Source organism: Malaclemys terrapin, chromosome 2 (genome assembly GCF_027887155.1).
Source record: "Malaclemys terrapin pileata isolate rMalTer1 chromosome 2, rMalTer1.hap1, whole genome shotgun sequence".
Taxonomy (NCBI): Eukaryota; Metazoa; Chordata; order Testudines; family Emydidae; genus Malaclemys; species Malaclemys terrapin.
In genome coordinates, this window is record NC_071506.1 from 284,938,853 (window position 1) to 284,954,040 (window position 15,188).

The 15,188-nt window shown below is 53.3% G+C and overlaps 1 protein-coding gene across 1 annotated transcript; it reads left to right on the plus strand.

The window, feature by feature from the left end:
* The first annotated feature begins 2,518 nt into the window (after positions 1-2,518).
* On the plus strand, positions 2,519-12,387 carry LOC128831353 (zinc finger protein 282-like). Its single transcript, XM_054017664.1, has 5 exons — positions 2,519-2,617; positions 3,839-4,075; positions 6,639-6,765; positions 7,098-7,199; positions 9,653-12,387. The coding sequence occupies exons 1-5, from the start codon at positions 2,519-2,521 to the stop codon at positions 10,300-10,302; spliced, it is 1,215 nt and encodes a 404-aa protein (XP_053873639.1). The 3' UTR covers positions 10,303-12,387.
* The last annotated feature ends 2,801 nt before the right edge of the window (positions 12,388-15,188 follow it).

Here is a 15,188-nt window from a genome sequence, read left to right on the forward strand (position 1 = left end):
CTTTGCACTGTCCTTGACTCAGTATTGCAAAGGCAAAATCCATCTGTTTCTTTGTTCCGGCACCCAGCAGCGATTTGTAAGACCACCCTCTGGCCTTGGTCCAGCAAAGCACTAAAGCATGTGCTTAATTTTAAGCATGTGAATAGTCCCATTGCACGTACTTGAGTGCTTTTCTGGACTGAGGCCAGGCAAAGCAGCAGGCCGCTGAGGTGGGGACATGGCGTTGAATGGAGCTGAACTTTTTTTTTAGCGAAATCTGCTAAGTGATTAAATAAGATTCCATGATGTTTCAAAGTTACAAAATCTAAACCAACATATAACACTGGTGTAATCTCCCAACCAGCTGTGTGCAAGGCAGTTTTACACGGTCCCCTACCCAGTGCTTCAGAGCCACCTTCCAACCTGACGTCTGTTTTTTTCATTACAGCATCCGTCAGTGATTTGTGAGCCCATGCCCGCTGGCCCCTGTCCAGCAAAGCACTTCAATACATGCTTAATTTTAAGCATGTGAGTAGTCTCACTGCATATGTTTAAGTGCATTGCTGGATTGAGGCCAAACCAAGCAACCAGAAGTTGAAGTGTTTTTTTTGCAGAAGTTGGTTGGGAGATGTATGGAGCTGAAGTCTGTGTGTGTGGGTTTTACTAAATGACTAATAAGGCTTCATGATGTTTCATTGTTCCATATAAACCAGCAAACAGCAATCAAATCTCCCAAGCAGTGGCCTGCAAACCAGTTTTACACTGTCCCTCACTCATCGGTGAACCGGCAAATTCCAGCCTACACCTGTGTTTTGCAAGGACACGTACTCTGGCTCTGAGCCAGAAAAGCACTTAAGCCCGTGCTTAATTTTAAGCATACGAATAGTCCCATTGCACATGCTGAAGTGCTTTGCTGGAGCAGGGCCTAACTAAGCAGCAGGAAGTCGAGGTGGGGTTTTGGCAGTCTGACATGGGAGAGATCTGAACATTTTTTGTAGTCCTTAGCTGCCACCTCCTGTATCTGATGAGCAATGAGCTGAATCGCAAGCCATGGTCTCCTGTGTGGGAGAGCGGCAGAGGTGACACAGCTGGGTGCGGTGCTGGGTGCGCAGCGTGGAACAAAGTGTGCTCCTGACAGAGGTGCGCTGCAGGAGGGAAGCTTTTGATCGCAGATTTATACAGCCGCAAATTTTCAGTCGCCGCTGATGACAGATGTCTCAATTTGGGCTCCCAAGCAGTCATAGACCCAAGATTAGAGACGAGCAGAAAAAATATAGGCCCAGATCCACAAAGATATTCAGGCTCCTAATTTCTTCTGGGCCCTAGTCCCTAAGTAGGAATCACGATGGCTTACAATGACTTAAAATCTCGGCGAGTCTGAACAGAGAGTTCCGTGCTGTCAGTGCGTGTGTGATGAACCTTGGTTACCCTGTTTGAATGGACTGCAAGTTAATCTGAGCTGCAGAGGCAGCCTTTATCTGCTATTTAGGGGCCTTGTAGCTGAGTGTCAGAGCAATTTCTATGGCAGCTTCTTAACATCTTGATTGTGAAATGCTGTATTTGCCTGGGCAGGCTTTGCACATCCACGCCGGAGATTGGCCTGAAATTCGACGGTCTAGGGAAGTGTTGGGGAAAGCAGTAGATGGTGCTGTTCTCCATGGGTCTATGCCGTATATGCCCAGTCGCGTTGCCACGGAGGGTGTTTCGCACACCACAGTGACTAGTGTATTTCTGAGTACACAGCAGCAGTGGGATGCGGTGTGCCCGTCACTGCACGCTGGTAATTGAGAAGTACTGCACTGCGATAGAGGCCGCTCGGCGGGGTGTGAGTGGGGGGTCGGGAGTGGGGGAATCGATCACACACTAAAGAAACGTTTCCCTCGCCGGTAATGATTTCTTGTGCCTCTTTGGCGTTTACCCTCATCAGATATTGGTAGACTTATGTCCCCCTCTCAAATGTCTCTCAGCCAAGGCAGGAGGATTTAACTCATATGTTGATCTCTCCAGCCTCCTCAATCTTCTTGTGGCCTTTCTTCGAATAGGGGCCTCCGGGCTCCAAATCCTGCCTTCTCTTTTCCTCTTTGAAACCTTCTGTTCTTTTACTTTCTCGGCTTTTTTATCCTCTTTTCCCTCTGCTCCTTCCTCTTCTCTCTTCCCTCATCCTTCGATCTAGTCCCTCTTTCTCAGCCCTGCCCAGCTCTCACCCTCTTCTCCCCGCCCGCTCATTCACACCATCACTGTCACGGGCTCAGCTGCTCCTGGAGGTGCCTGGTGGGCCAGTCTGTATTCTGCCCTGATCCCATGGCCCGCGGGGGATATTAGTTGGCGGATCCTTCATGGAGCCGTGAGCAAGGGCGTGTACCTGGCAGGGTTCCCTGACACTTGCCCCTTTTGCGGCATGAGGGAGACCCTGGTGCACATCTACCTTGAGTGCGCCAGTTTGCAACCCCGTTTCCTTCTCCTCCAGAATCTTCTGCTTCGGTTCCGGCTGCACTTTTCCCCACACCTCCTGATTTACGCACACCCTGTCCGTGGCCCCATGAAGTCACGAGACCTCCTCACCAACCTCCTCCTGGTGATGGCCAAGGAGGCCATCGATTCCACCAGGAGGAGGATGCTGGATGGGGAGGTGCTGTGGGTCTGTGGGGCCCACTTCTGTTCCTCCCTTCAATCACGCGTCTGAGCAGAGCTCCTCTGGGCCGTGTCCGCTGGCTCCCTAGACACCTTCGAGGAGCAGTGGGCACTGTCTGGGGTTCTCTGCTCGGTGCCCCCTCTGGATCTCTGATTTTGGACCTATGACCCTCATTCCTGACCCTATTTGTCATTATCCCCCAACCTCACTTGAGTACTGGGTTTGGTAGCTCCTCCCCTTCGGCTGGGGGAGGGGCCTTCAGGTGTGGGCAGACACAGGCTCCTCCCAGAACTCAATAGGTGCTCCTGGAGGTGGCCAGACTGCAGGCGTTCACAGACATGGGGGAAGAACACTGTGGAGGAGCTCTGTGATGTGAGGAGAGCTGGGTTTGAAATCCTGCCCCATGGGTGTTATCAAAGAACCAGGTGCGTGTGGACCGAGAGGAACTTCCAGTCTACGCCATTTCAACCCAGAACTGCGGAGGTTGTCGCGGAGCCCCGAAATTGGGTCATTGCCAGGAGTGAGGCGGGACAGGAGAGCAGTCTGTGGATTCAGCGATGCGGAGGGGAAGGTCCAGGGCTAGGTGGTATCCCGTGTGCAGGTGTGACAGGGCTGTAAAAGGGTGCGACGGGGTCGTTAAATCGCCCAAATGTGCCATTCTGTGGGGGAAGCAGAGTCACTGTCCGAGCATAGAGCAAATGCAGGCAGTGCCCTGTCCGTTACAGGGGAAAGGCAGAGTGGGAGGGTGCGCGTTATGGGCAGCGCTCAAAGAGGGCAGAGTTAAGGTTATGTTGGCGCTTAACACAGCATGTCCTGGTTTTCAGACATTTGCGGTTTGCTGAGCTCAGCGTTCTCGAAGGGCACAAGCTGTAGAATCGCAGAACCCTAGAAAGGGGGGCTGGAAGGGATGGGGGGGGGTCACCACGTCCAGCCCCCCTGCGATGAGGCAGGACTGAGTAAACCCAGCCCAACCCCGACGGGGGTTTGTCCAACCTGTTCTTAAACACCCCCAGTGACATGCACCTGCACCCCCCCCTCGGAAGCATTAAGGACCCTGCGAACTAGAGGTTTCCCTAACATGATCTCACCTAACTCCCCCTCGCTTAACGACGCTCCAGCGTGCCAGGGACGCTGCTATCCCGATTTTAAAGAAGGGGAAACTGAGGCAGCGGGTTCCGCGGCAGCGCTGGGATTGAATCCGGACTCCCAGGCGGCCCCGCCAAGCAGAGCAGCGGGGACCCTCGGAGCAGCAGCCGGCGCCGGGGCGAGAGCCGGGCAGGGCACGGGCGCTGGGGGCGCTGCTCCGCCGCGGGAGCCGCAGCCATTTCGAGCCGGAACCAGGGGGAGGGAGGAGGCAGCGTGGGCCAAGCGGCTGCCGCTGCCATCCGCTGGGACCGGGCCGCCCGCCCGCGGGCCCCTCCGCTGCGCTCCGGGCGGAGCCCACTGGCCATGGCTGCGGCCCAGGTAGGGGCTGGAACGCGCCGGGGCCCTGGCTAGCGGGCTGGGGCTGCGGGGGGGCCCTGGCACGCGATGGCTCGGGGCAGCCCCCGAGCCCCCCTGCAGCCCGCACCCTGGGGGGTGGCCGCAGCCCCGGCCTTGCAGCCCCGTGGTGTGAGCACGGCTGAGCGCCCCGCCCCGGGGGAGCTGGCCGCGGGGCTCCCCAGCCCGGGGGGTGGCTCCGCGGTGGAGATGCGCTTTGGCAGGGGCGCCTGCCGTGGGGGAAATCCCCCAGCTTCAGACCTCATCAAACCCAAAAGGCGGCTGTCCGCTCTCACCCTCTGCCTGGCTCGGCTCCCTCTGTGCCCGCCCCAGGGCTCTGCCCTGCACCGGGGCCCCAGAGCTGGCCGGGGTCTTTAAGCACCGGCATAACCCTGCCGGAGGTCTTGCCTTGCCCCAGAAGCAGCCTGGAGGAACTGCTAGGGGTGGAACAGCTCCTCCATTCTTGGAGGTGTTTTAAACAGAAGGAATGGGACAGGCAGCATGGCCTAGCGGTCTGAGCACAGTCCTGGGAGTCAGGAATCCCCCGCCCCAACCTTGTCTCTGGGCCCTGTTGAGTACTTCACCTCTTTGTGCACTGCTTCTGTTTTCCCCACTGGTGACTGGGGCGGGGGGGGGGCACTGATGAGACCACCCGGGGGTTGGGAGGGAGAGGTGGTGCTCCTACTGCGGTGTGAAGTGTGCACTTTGCTCTTCCTTTGCAGGGTGCGAACGCACTTCATTTCCATGCACACAGTTACCTTCATCCTTGCCGGAGCCAGTATGGGAATTGCTGGGGGTTGGGGGAGTGCTGAGCTGGGGTCTCTTGCTTCCTAAGGGTAACCCGGCAAGCTGGCATGGGCCGGCTGTAGGCGTCTACTTGCACTGCAGACATATCCTAAGCTGCGAACACAACCCCCTGCTGCCCATCTATCCCGCAGAAGACTCGGCAGAGGAATTAGAAGTTCTGTGTTGGTGAAAGGTGCCATGGCTCATGGGGGAGGAGACAGGCCTCGCTTGTACTGCGCGTAAAGGGGATTCCTTACAGAGAGAGCTGGATGCAGACAGGCCCTGTAGTTCTCTTGCTCCCCTGCTCAGTAAACACAGCCTGTGCTGCTTTGAGAACTTGCCTATGAGCCTGGAGGAACTGCCAGAGTGTTGTGTACTGGCCCGTGCCTCTGATCTGAGGAGGAGAGGCTGCGGGAACTGGGATTGTTTAGTCTGCAGAGGAGAAGAATGAGGGGGGATTTGATAGCTGCCTTCAACTACCTGAGGGGGGGTTCCAAAGAGGATGGAGCTCGGCTGTTCTCAGTGGTGGCAGATGACAGAACAGGGAGCAATGGTCTCAAGTTGCAGTGGGGGAGGTCTAAGTTGGATATTAGGAAACACTATTTCACTAGGAGGGTGGTGAAGCACTGGAATGGGTTCCCTAGGGAGGTGGTGGAATCTCCTTCCTTGGAGGTTTTTAAGGCCCAGCTTGACAAAGCCCTGGCTGGGATGATTTAGTTGGGGATTGTTCCTGCTTTGAACAGGGGGTTGGACTAGATACCTCCTGAGGTCCCTTCCAACCCTGATATTCTATGATTCTATGATCTGCCCCTGAACTGGGAGCAGGGCAGGCCTAGAGCTCTTACACCTACACTGGCTGGCGAGGGGATAGAATCAGGGGCGGTCTCCATCCACGTTCAGGCACCTCCGTGCTGCCAGAGTGGTACAAAGAGGCCTTGGTGTAACTGAGAATCCGGCTCACATGAGACATGATGAAAGAGGAGTTGAACCAGCCTGTAGCAGCCCGGGCCACGGAAACAGAAATGGACGGTGACCTCCCCCACTGTGGGCAAACCAAGGTGGTTTGGTTCGGATGTTTGGTACGGGAACGAGGCACAGCTTGTGCAGTGATTTCAGGGCTGTCCAAGTTTTCCGACTCAGAGAATTGAAATGACCCCATTCGGGTACTATTGGTTTTTGACCCGGCTCTGCCACATGTGATCTTGGACAAGTCCCTTAACCTCTCTCTGCCTTGGTTTCCCTGCTTGTAGAATGGGGATAACTCTCTTTTCCTACTTGACAGGAGGGCTGTGAGAATGACCAGATGCTCTGGGTTCCTCAGATGGAAGGTGCCATAAAAATACAGAGAACCGTATCCAAAGTCTCTGTATCCCTGGAGTGCTAAGAGCTGTGGAGCCCCTCCTGTACATGGGCTCCTGCCCTGCTCTTCTTACGCTCAGCCTGCAGTTCCTCCCGGAGGAGGTGCCATGCAAAGAACCATCACCTCTACCCCCAGGATGGCACGGAGTCTAGCTCCAGTGACTGCCAGTTATCAGATTCCCTACTTCTAGGAAGGCTCTGGCTGTATGTTACTTTAGCACCAGTCAGGATCAGGCCCCGTTGTGTGAGGTGCTGTACACACACACCGTAAATGACTGGCCCTTCCCTGAAGAGATTAGGGTAGGAGGTGTCCTCGGAAACTCAGGAAGGAAAACCCGGCAGTCTTGTCAGAGCTGGCAGGCGATGGACGCAGACAGGGTTGAGTAACTGCTTGTGATTTCAGGTGCAACTGACCTTTGAAGATGTCACCATCTCTTTCTCCCGGGAGGAGTGGGAGGTTTTATCGGAGTGGCAGAAGGAGCTGTATCGAGAGGTGATGAAGGAGAATTATGCCAGTCTGATCTCACTGGGTAAAGATCAGTGTTCGGTTTCTGGCATGGAACTGTGGGATCTTTGGAGGGTTTTTTTTAAGGGCTTTTGATTCAGGGCTAATCTCCCGACCCGTGGATTCCTGATGGAGCCCAGCTACGCCCACTCTAAACAAAAGTGGAGCAATCTCGCTTCCTTCCATCCATCCACGTGGAATGGGGCACGATGGAATCCCGGAGCACAAACGGACAGAAATAGGATTTACAGCTTTGGTCTGGTTTAATAGTAATATTTCTTTGCAACTGACATTTCGGGGTCTGATCATCCTCAGCTCCTGCAGATGGCTCTGTAATCCCTTTGTCTGTGTTCACAGGGTATCAGTCTGGGAGTCCTGCCGTTTTATCGCAGATTGACCCAGAGGATGAACCGGGCCTCTCGGATCAGCTGGATCTGAAAGGAAAAGAATCACCTGCGTGTGAGTGGCAACATTTGCATAGTCACTAGGCCTGCGCCTGCGTTCCTGGTGCATTCGAAACACCCAGGGGCAGATCTGCTCCTGGCATGGGGGGGGAGCTGAGGGAGCGTAAATTGAAGCTGTTGGAGCTGTGGCAATCCCACAAGCTGTGGATGCAGTGAAGTGCGGGTGACTCGGGCACATCAGGAATGCAGGATCAGGCATTGCCCCTGCAGGGCTGGCCCTTTGCACCCTGCTGAATTGCACCGGCTAAGTGCTGCTCAAGTGCTTGGCGCTATTACCACCTTTCTCGCCAGAGAAGAGTGCTCAGCGTCAGATGGGAGGGGGGTTGTATCGCTGCAGAAAATAGCGAATGTGTTTTATTCTTGGCACCAGAGTCCACGTGTGACACTTTTCAGGGCCAACCTAGGTGCGTGGGGTGAATCGCTATTACCTGCTAACGGCATGAGGGAGTCTTGTCTGCGCCCACCAGGGGAAACTCTCCCGAAGCTACACAAATTCCACAGCAGGCTATCGCAAGCCCTGCTCTTTCCCACTGCAGGTTAGCAGTGACAGTGCCTCGTCCCCTGTCTTCAGGACACCCACAACGTGCGCTGATCTGTTGCCTTCCCGGAAGCAGTGCTCTCAGGTTCTCTTTGGCACAAGGCACTTAGATGTGTCTACGGTAAAACCAAATGGAAGTTTATGTAGCAAAGCTTCAGTAAAAGATTCAAATGAAAGCAAGTGAAAGGATTTGGAAACATAAGGATACAGGTAAAAGACATAAAACGCAAACTAGAGCCTGTAGTTATTAGACTGGAAAGGCACTTGTTAATAAGGTATTTCTCACCCAATGGTCGGTCAGTCCGTCCAGCCAGCACTTGTCCAGCCCAGAGAGCGGGGATCCCTTTCCATGGGGGAACAGCACCTCTGGATGGATAACATCGTGTGCCCTTTCTTCAGCTCTTATACAGTCCCAGACTTTTTATCTGTTTTCATAATCGGGCCATCACATTAACTTCAGCTCAGCCCAGCCCTCAGGGCCCCCTAGTCGGAGTCGTCTCTTGGGATCCTTTTGTCTTTGTCAGTGCTCAGGCCTGCAGGTGGTCAGACGCTGGGCTGGGTCGTGTTCGCACTCTTGATTGAGTTAGTTCTGAGCCCTGCCCCGCCTCAGGTGACATGCTGTGTCTCCAACACATTTTCCATTGCTCTTAAAATATTTCCTGTACTAACCTCTCGTATTCTCCATGAAGGTCAGCTAGTTCTGAGCTTTCAACAGAGACCACACACTATCCCGCCCTTAGGTGAAATATCAAGAAGGTGATTGGATATGCAGTAGATTTAATGCCTGCCTGGGTTGGTCTGGGCATGCCTACATCAACACAGCCCCTCTCTGATTATACCAGTTTTCCTTCTTGTCTCCCTTTATCAACGGGAAGTTTACGGTGGGTTCTGTGGTGTCTGGCCGGATAGAGATTCCCTTCCTTTGCTCAACACGGCTCAGAAAATAAGGTGTCTACAGTGATCTCTGTTAATATAGAATTCCTGCCCTGTATTTTGGGCAACTCAGAGCCATTTTGTGCAGGTATAATCCTCCAGCCACTAATAAGGAAGGGGGTTCAGCTGCATTGGAATGACCAACCTTGCAACCCCCAGTAATGGTTGGAGTCAGGGCGATCAGAAATGTAATCAGTTCTCTCCCTCTGCCAAAAACAAAATTCTGCCGGTCTGTTGTTCCGGATGAAATGGCTTTTGCTGTACCTGCACTTAGCAGGGAAAGTGATGTGGGTCAGATCCAGGCCCAAAACCTCGGGGGGTGGGAGGGGGCAGTTGTATTCATTTCACTGTTGAATTCACATCTTGGTGTAGATGGTGGTGGGGGATTTTTTTACAATTCAGGTCTAGAGCACAGTGTCTGGATAGCAAATTACCTGCCAAGACATGCCGGTGGGTTTGTGGAGCCAATTTTGTCCATCTTAGGCCAAGTCTACACTAGGACCTTACAGCAACACAGTTGTACCGCTGCAGCTGCGCCGCTGTAAGGTCTCCGTGTAGCTGCTCTGTGCCAGCGGGCGGGAGCTCTCCCACCGGCATCATTAAACCACCGCCAACGAGCAGCAGGAGAGTGTCTCCCACCAACTAAGCGTTGTCCACACCGGCACTTTTGTTGGTGACACTTATGTCCATCGGGGGAGTGTTTTTCCCCCCCACACCCCTGACCGACAAAAGTTTTACCGACAAAACTACCGAGCGTAGACAAAGCCTGAGAAGAGCCCTTGTGTTCTGGTCTAGGAGCCTGATGCTACACATTGCAGAGTTCCTCTTGCCAAGTGGATTTGTGAGTCCCGAGCTGTCCCCCTGGCAGGCCCATACGAAGTTTCTGAAAGGCTCCGTGTCTTGGAATCCCCCCGTGAAACCAAATCTATTGTCATGTCAAGGTTCTTTGTCGCTGACCATTGATTCTAATCCTGCAGATGCTCTGGGGGTCCGGCTCAAGGTGGAGAGGCATGACGAAGGGTATGATGTAAGCCTGGGACAAGTCAGGATATTACCCGGGGACTGTAGGGAGCAGACCTTGCAGGTGTCCGGCGAGGAAGAAGACTGCCCAAGTGAGAGCAGTGTCTCCAAGCAGAACAAGAGGCTGCCCACGAGGTTAGCTCTGTCCAGCCTGAGCCACAAGACGTCCGCTACAATCCCAAATCCCTCGGAGCGGGACAAGAAGAAAAGGAGCCAACGTGAGAAGCACTTCGCAAAGCATGCAGATCCGGACTGTCACCAGCTCCCACGTGCAGAGAGGACCCGTGTGTGTGCTGAATATGGGAAATGCTTTGCTCAAAAGCGAGACCTGGCAATGCGCCTGAGAGTCCACACCGGGGAGAAGCAGTTTAAATGCACCAAGTGTGAGAAGTGCTTCATTCAGAAGCAACAGCTGCTCAGGCACCAGGAGACCCACATAACCAAGCCACTGTGCCTGTGCAGAGAGTGCGGGAGACGTTTTCAAGCCATTCGTGATCTTCAGCGTCACCAGGTCACTCATGCAAGAAAAACGCCGGTCTCGGTGATCATGGTTCCAAAGTTCACTTTTCCTGTTGTGCGCTACAATAAAACAAGCCAGGAGGCTTAATCCGCTCGGCCACAAGTTGCACAGAAAGAACAAAAATCTGACATTTCATTGCACGTGGGGAAAACTTGCCCAGACAAATGAAAACATATTGTGCACCCAAGTCAGGAACAGCATCCAAAGAGTGTAAGAAATATTCCCCCACCCATCTGATGTGATGGACACTTTAAAGCTCATTGTTCAGTTCACCCTTAATGAAACCACCGTACATCAGCACATAGGACTTGAATGGAACTATTGAAAGGGTGGTTTTACTCTGAAGAGTAAGAATAGCACGTTCTTGCTCAACACGTCTGCTGGCTGTGTGTGTTTAAGTTTTGCCCCTGTGAAAATGACTTGAACTTTAAACAATTCTGTTGATGATTCCTAGATTCCAAGGCTAGAAGGGACCATTGCAACCATCTAGTCTGACCTCCTGGATAACACGGGCCATAGAAAATCCCCACAATGATTCCCGCTGATGTCCAAGAAGGTTTAGAATCCAGCTCTCTCCCCCTTAGCTGGTCTAGCTCTGGAGAACTAAAAGGAGTCAAAGTAGTGGCCATCTTTGTTGTTAAAGTCAGTGGAGAGGACTGTGAAAACGTGTGTGCGCACACGCAGATCTGTCACTTGGGAAAGTCTCCAGGAACCTCTAGGGTGGCTCAGTGCTTCAGCTGTCTTCTGGTAGAGGTGAGATGACACAACATGTGCTGAGGTGTTAGCGCTGATGGAGTCACCAGGCTTCGCAGGATCTCCAGGCAATTTTTAAAAAGGTCGAGGAGCACTGAAGAGCAATTCCTAATGAGAGGGTGAGCTTTCTGCTGCTAGGTTTAAACCTCGCTGGGGTTGATAGTGATGGAAAGTGGCCCCTGAGAAATGAATACGCTGGGTCGCAGCCATTTTACCAGTAGACAGGAAGGGTACATGGAGAGCTAAATTGACCCTTTCCTGGCATTCCCAGCAGAGAGGCTGAGGTTTGAATGAGTTGTGCAGAATTACCGGTCCTGCCTGCTAGAACTGGACTTCCCCAGATCAAGAGCACGGTTTGGGTTGCTTGCACCACGCTGTCTATGTACATGCTCTGGGGATAGAGGAAGCCTGTCTCCTGGGCTGTCCCCTTTCTCCAGCACCCTGCTGACACACACAAACATTCAGACACTTTTTAAAAAAATCCAGTCTGAAGTTTGTGTGCCTGATGCTTCTCTGAGCCAGGCTAGGGCTTGATTTTCCTGTCCGTGCACCTCCTCGTCTGTGGGAGCTTGGAAGGCCCAAGAACGGCTGGCAGCAGCGGCGGCATTGGGCGTGGGCTGCAGACTTCACTCGGAACACACAATAATCGTTCGCAGGTGTGAGTAGCAATGGCAGAAACCCATGTCTCTCTCTAGTGTGAGCAAGGGCTTTATTGCATTGTTGTCGCATGGGGTAGAACCGCACAGCAGTTAGGGATGTAAAACGTTAACCGATCAGTATTAGTCTTACCGTTAACAGATTCCAGCTAACGTTTGAAACAGATTGGTAAAATAATGTTGTGACATGGTAATAGCTAACGTTCACATCAAAAATGTCACAGCAATACCCAGGGGGCGTGGGAGCTTGCGGCGCTTTCACAGCTCGGGGTGCTGCTGGATCCGCCTGTGCCCGGCAGAGAGGGCACCGCTGGGGGCAGCCCAGCAGCCCCCCAGCTCTGCTTCTCTTGCAGCTGGCTGCAGTAGTGGGTCTGCCCGGGAACCACTGGATCTGCTGGAACACTTGGATCTGCCCTGGCACCACTGCTCTCCCGGCAGTAACTTGCCGAACTAGCCGCACTCAGCAGTGCCTAGAAACCGGGAGAGGGAGAGGTGGCAGCGCCCAGCCATGCACATGCAAACCGTCCCCCAGCCCACTGCACTCCACCTCCGAGGAGAGACGGCAGGGCGGGTCCCCCCACGCCAGGGGTAGATTGTGAACTGGTGAACGATTAAATGGTTAACAATATCATTTTAATAGTTTAAACGGGTACTTCCTTAAACGATAGTTACATCCCTACCAGCAATACCTGTGAATCCTGTGTAATCTCATGGACTGTGTGCAGGGTGTTTGGAGCAATAAAAATAGTGTATTACAAACAGAGCTCTTTCTGCAGATCTAATTAACGCGAGGGCACGGCCACTGCGCTTCTCAGGCACGGATTCATTACACCCCCAATCCATTCAGCCATAGGCGCCGACTCCGTGGGTGCTTAGCACCCACCAGCCGCCAAGCTCCCCTCCCAGTGCCTGCCCCCTGCCCGCAGCCCCGCTGATCAACTTCTCCCCCTCCCTCCCAGCGCCCTCCGCCCGCCGCGGATCAGCTGTTCCGTGGTGTGCAGGAGGTGCTGGGAGGGAAGGGGAGGAGCGGGGACAGAGCGTGCTCAGGGGAGGGGGCAGAAAGAGGCGGAGAAGGGGTGGGGCTGGGGGCGGAGCAAAGGTGGGAAGGGGTGGGGTGACAGCTTGGGGGAAGAGGTGGAGTGGGGGCAGGGCCTGGGGCAGGCGAGCACCCCACCAGGTAGAGAGGAAGCCGGCGCCTATGCATTCAGCTGTGGCAGAACTGACATACTGCCTCAACAAATCCCACTAATGGTTTCCTAAATCCCCCAGCGGAAGGGAGTCCAATACAGACTCCACAGGACCTACTTACACAGCCCTAGAGTGGGTGGGAGAGAGTCGAAGGGAGTGTCGTTTCAAGGCCACTCTCCCCTCTTGTTTCCTCGATGAGTTACACCAGTTTTGACACCTCTATATGCCATAGTCCATCTAAGGGCCATTTAACTTATAGCTCAGAGACTCTGTCCTTCACTTGTGCGTCTCCTCCAGCCTCCGCTCCATGTGGAACACTCTGTCCCAACAGCTCCTAGCCCAGGCTGGCAGAGGATGGATGAAGGCAGGTCTTCTGTTCTGTGGTGCAGGGCCAAGGCACCCAGTCCCTGTGTTGCCTGCTCACTAATGGCAGCTTGTGACGCTTCCCACGACCCCCCCACCACCTGTCCTTAGTGGGAGGATGTCTTGTCTGGACCTGCTGTGGATTAGCTCCCTGAAACCACCAGCCTTCCAGGCCTCTGCCGCCCTCGCTCTCTCTGTACAGGTTAGTGATAGGCATCTGCCAATGGCCAAGTCCTTGGAACATCCCTCTGGAGTGTTCAGCCCTGATCCACTTGTTCGAGGTCTTTCTTTTCACCCCCCTTCCCCGGTTCTTGTCACGCAGACAGAAAGCAGAAGACCAGAAGTCCAATGTGCAGGCAATGCGATCTTTATTGGGGTTAGGTTCAAACAAGCATGTCCATGATTCTGACACCACACAGCCTTGTTTCCCAGGGTCCTGGTCCCAGCTCCGACGCCGCAGAGCCTTCACCCCGCGTCCCCCTGCCCGGCTCAGATGCCGGGGAGCCTTCACCCCGCGTCCCCCTGCCCGGCTCCGACGCCGCGGAGCCTTCACCCCGCGTCCCCCTGCCCGGCTCCGACGCCGCAGAGCTTTGCCTGCATTCCCATTCCCTTTTAGCAGGCATAATTATACCTGCAATGCACACCTTTGGTCCCACCCCTTACAAGTTATGGTCGTGTCCCATTTGGGGGGGGTCATGAGTCTGGGGTCTTTGTTCCACCTCTTTTGTACTCCATGGGAGGGGCAAGGAGTGAGGTTGTGTACTGTCAGGGACAGGCATTTCTTTGGCCTTTCAGTGTTTTATACCTTTCCCCCCAATCTCCCTTGTCCCTCCCGACTGGTTGCTTGACCTTGCCTTGAGATAGGGATAGGCAGTCTTCAAGTGTGCACTCGTATATTACACTCCCACCATGCCCAATAACACTTTGACTGTTATCATCTGTTCTATACTTCAACTGCTCTTATCTGTTCCCGTTATACTAACAAACCCATCTGGCCAGGCAGAAGCAACACACACAGCGTCTTTGTCCTTTGTTCACACATATTAGTAAGAATATAAGTGAATCAAGAATCAAACAGGCAAACAAGGCCCAAAATTCTATCTCAGGTGAAAATACAGGCCTGAATCCTACATTATCACTTGTTCTCCTAATACCACTGAACGCAGAGCTCTCGGATTCACTGCCCCAAAGGAACAGAACACGCCCGCTCAGGGTCCCCGCTCTGCATCACACGGCTCCGGTAGATGTATAGCGACAACAGGGATACGTTTAACATCAGAGAACTGAGAGTCAAGCGAGGGACAGAAAGAATGTTGGAAACAAACCGTTACGTATGAAACAAAATCATAACATGCTCGCTAGCACCTAAACAGAACTCTCAAGGCACGCCCCTGGCTCCTGCAAGCTAGCTGACCCCCTGTCCTTTCCCCAGCCTTTTCAACCCCTTCCCATAAGATCAAGCCCGCTGGTGGTCTGTTCACACAGATTGAAGGAGAACTGGGGGTTCATCTACACCCCAGATATACTGTAACAGGATAACCCCGGGTGTTCTTGTTTTGTCCTGCAACCTCCACAATCTAATGACTAGCATTTTGCTCATATGGTAAATGGCCGTCCATTGTGAATTGTACAGTACTTAATTTGCACATGACTGCAGAAATAAAGGAAGAGGGAGGCATGCGTCAGGACCCTAATTGTGCCCTTGGTGATCACTACTTTCCCACCACCCAACACAGATGTAATGAGGTTGAGTAGTGCCCCTATAAGAAAAATTAAAACTACTGATTGCCTCAAAAAAGGTTTTAAATGACTATAAAAGCAACACAGACAAAATAAGAAAAACAAGATTAAAGACCAGCACTGAATAAGGACTAATATAAATGGCAAGTTATACTGAAGACAAGCACAAGTACATGTAAAATATTATTCATTAGCTACTTACTACTATTTTAACACTATAGTATCGATACAACTTGAGATCAGTTCTGCCCAAGCAACCAGACTTCTTCACTC

Excerpts from the sequence above, each read along its gene's own strand:
- LOC128831353 (XM_054017664.1), top strand. The coding sequence starts at position 2,519 with ATGAAGTCACGAGACCTCCTCACCAACCTCCTCCTGGTGATGGCCAAG. Across the intron at positions 4,076-6,638 it reads TGGCCATGGCTGCGGCCCAG|GTGCAACTGACCTTTGAAGA; the intron begins GTAGGGGCTGGA and ends TTGTGATTTCAG. Across the intron at positions 6,766-7,097 it reads TGCCAGTCTGATCTCACTGG|GGTATCAGTCTGGGAGTCCT; the intron begins GTAAAGATCAGT and ends CTGTGTTCACAG.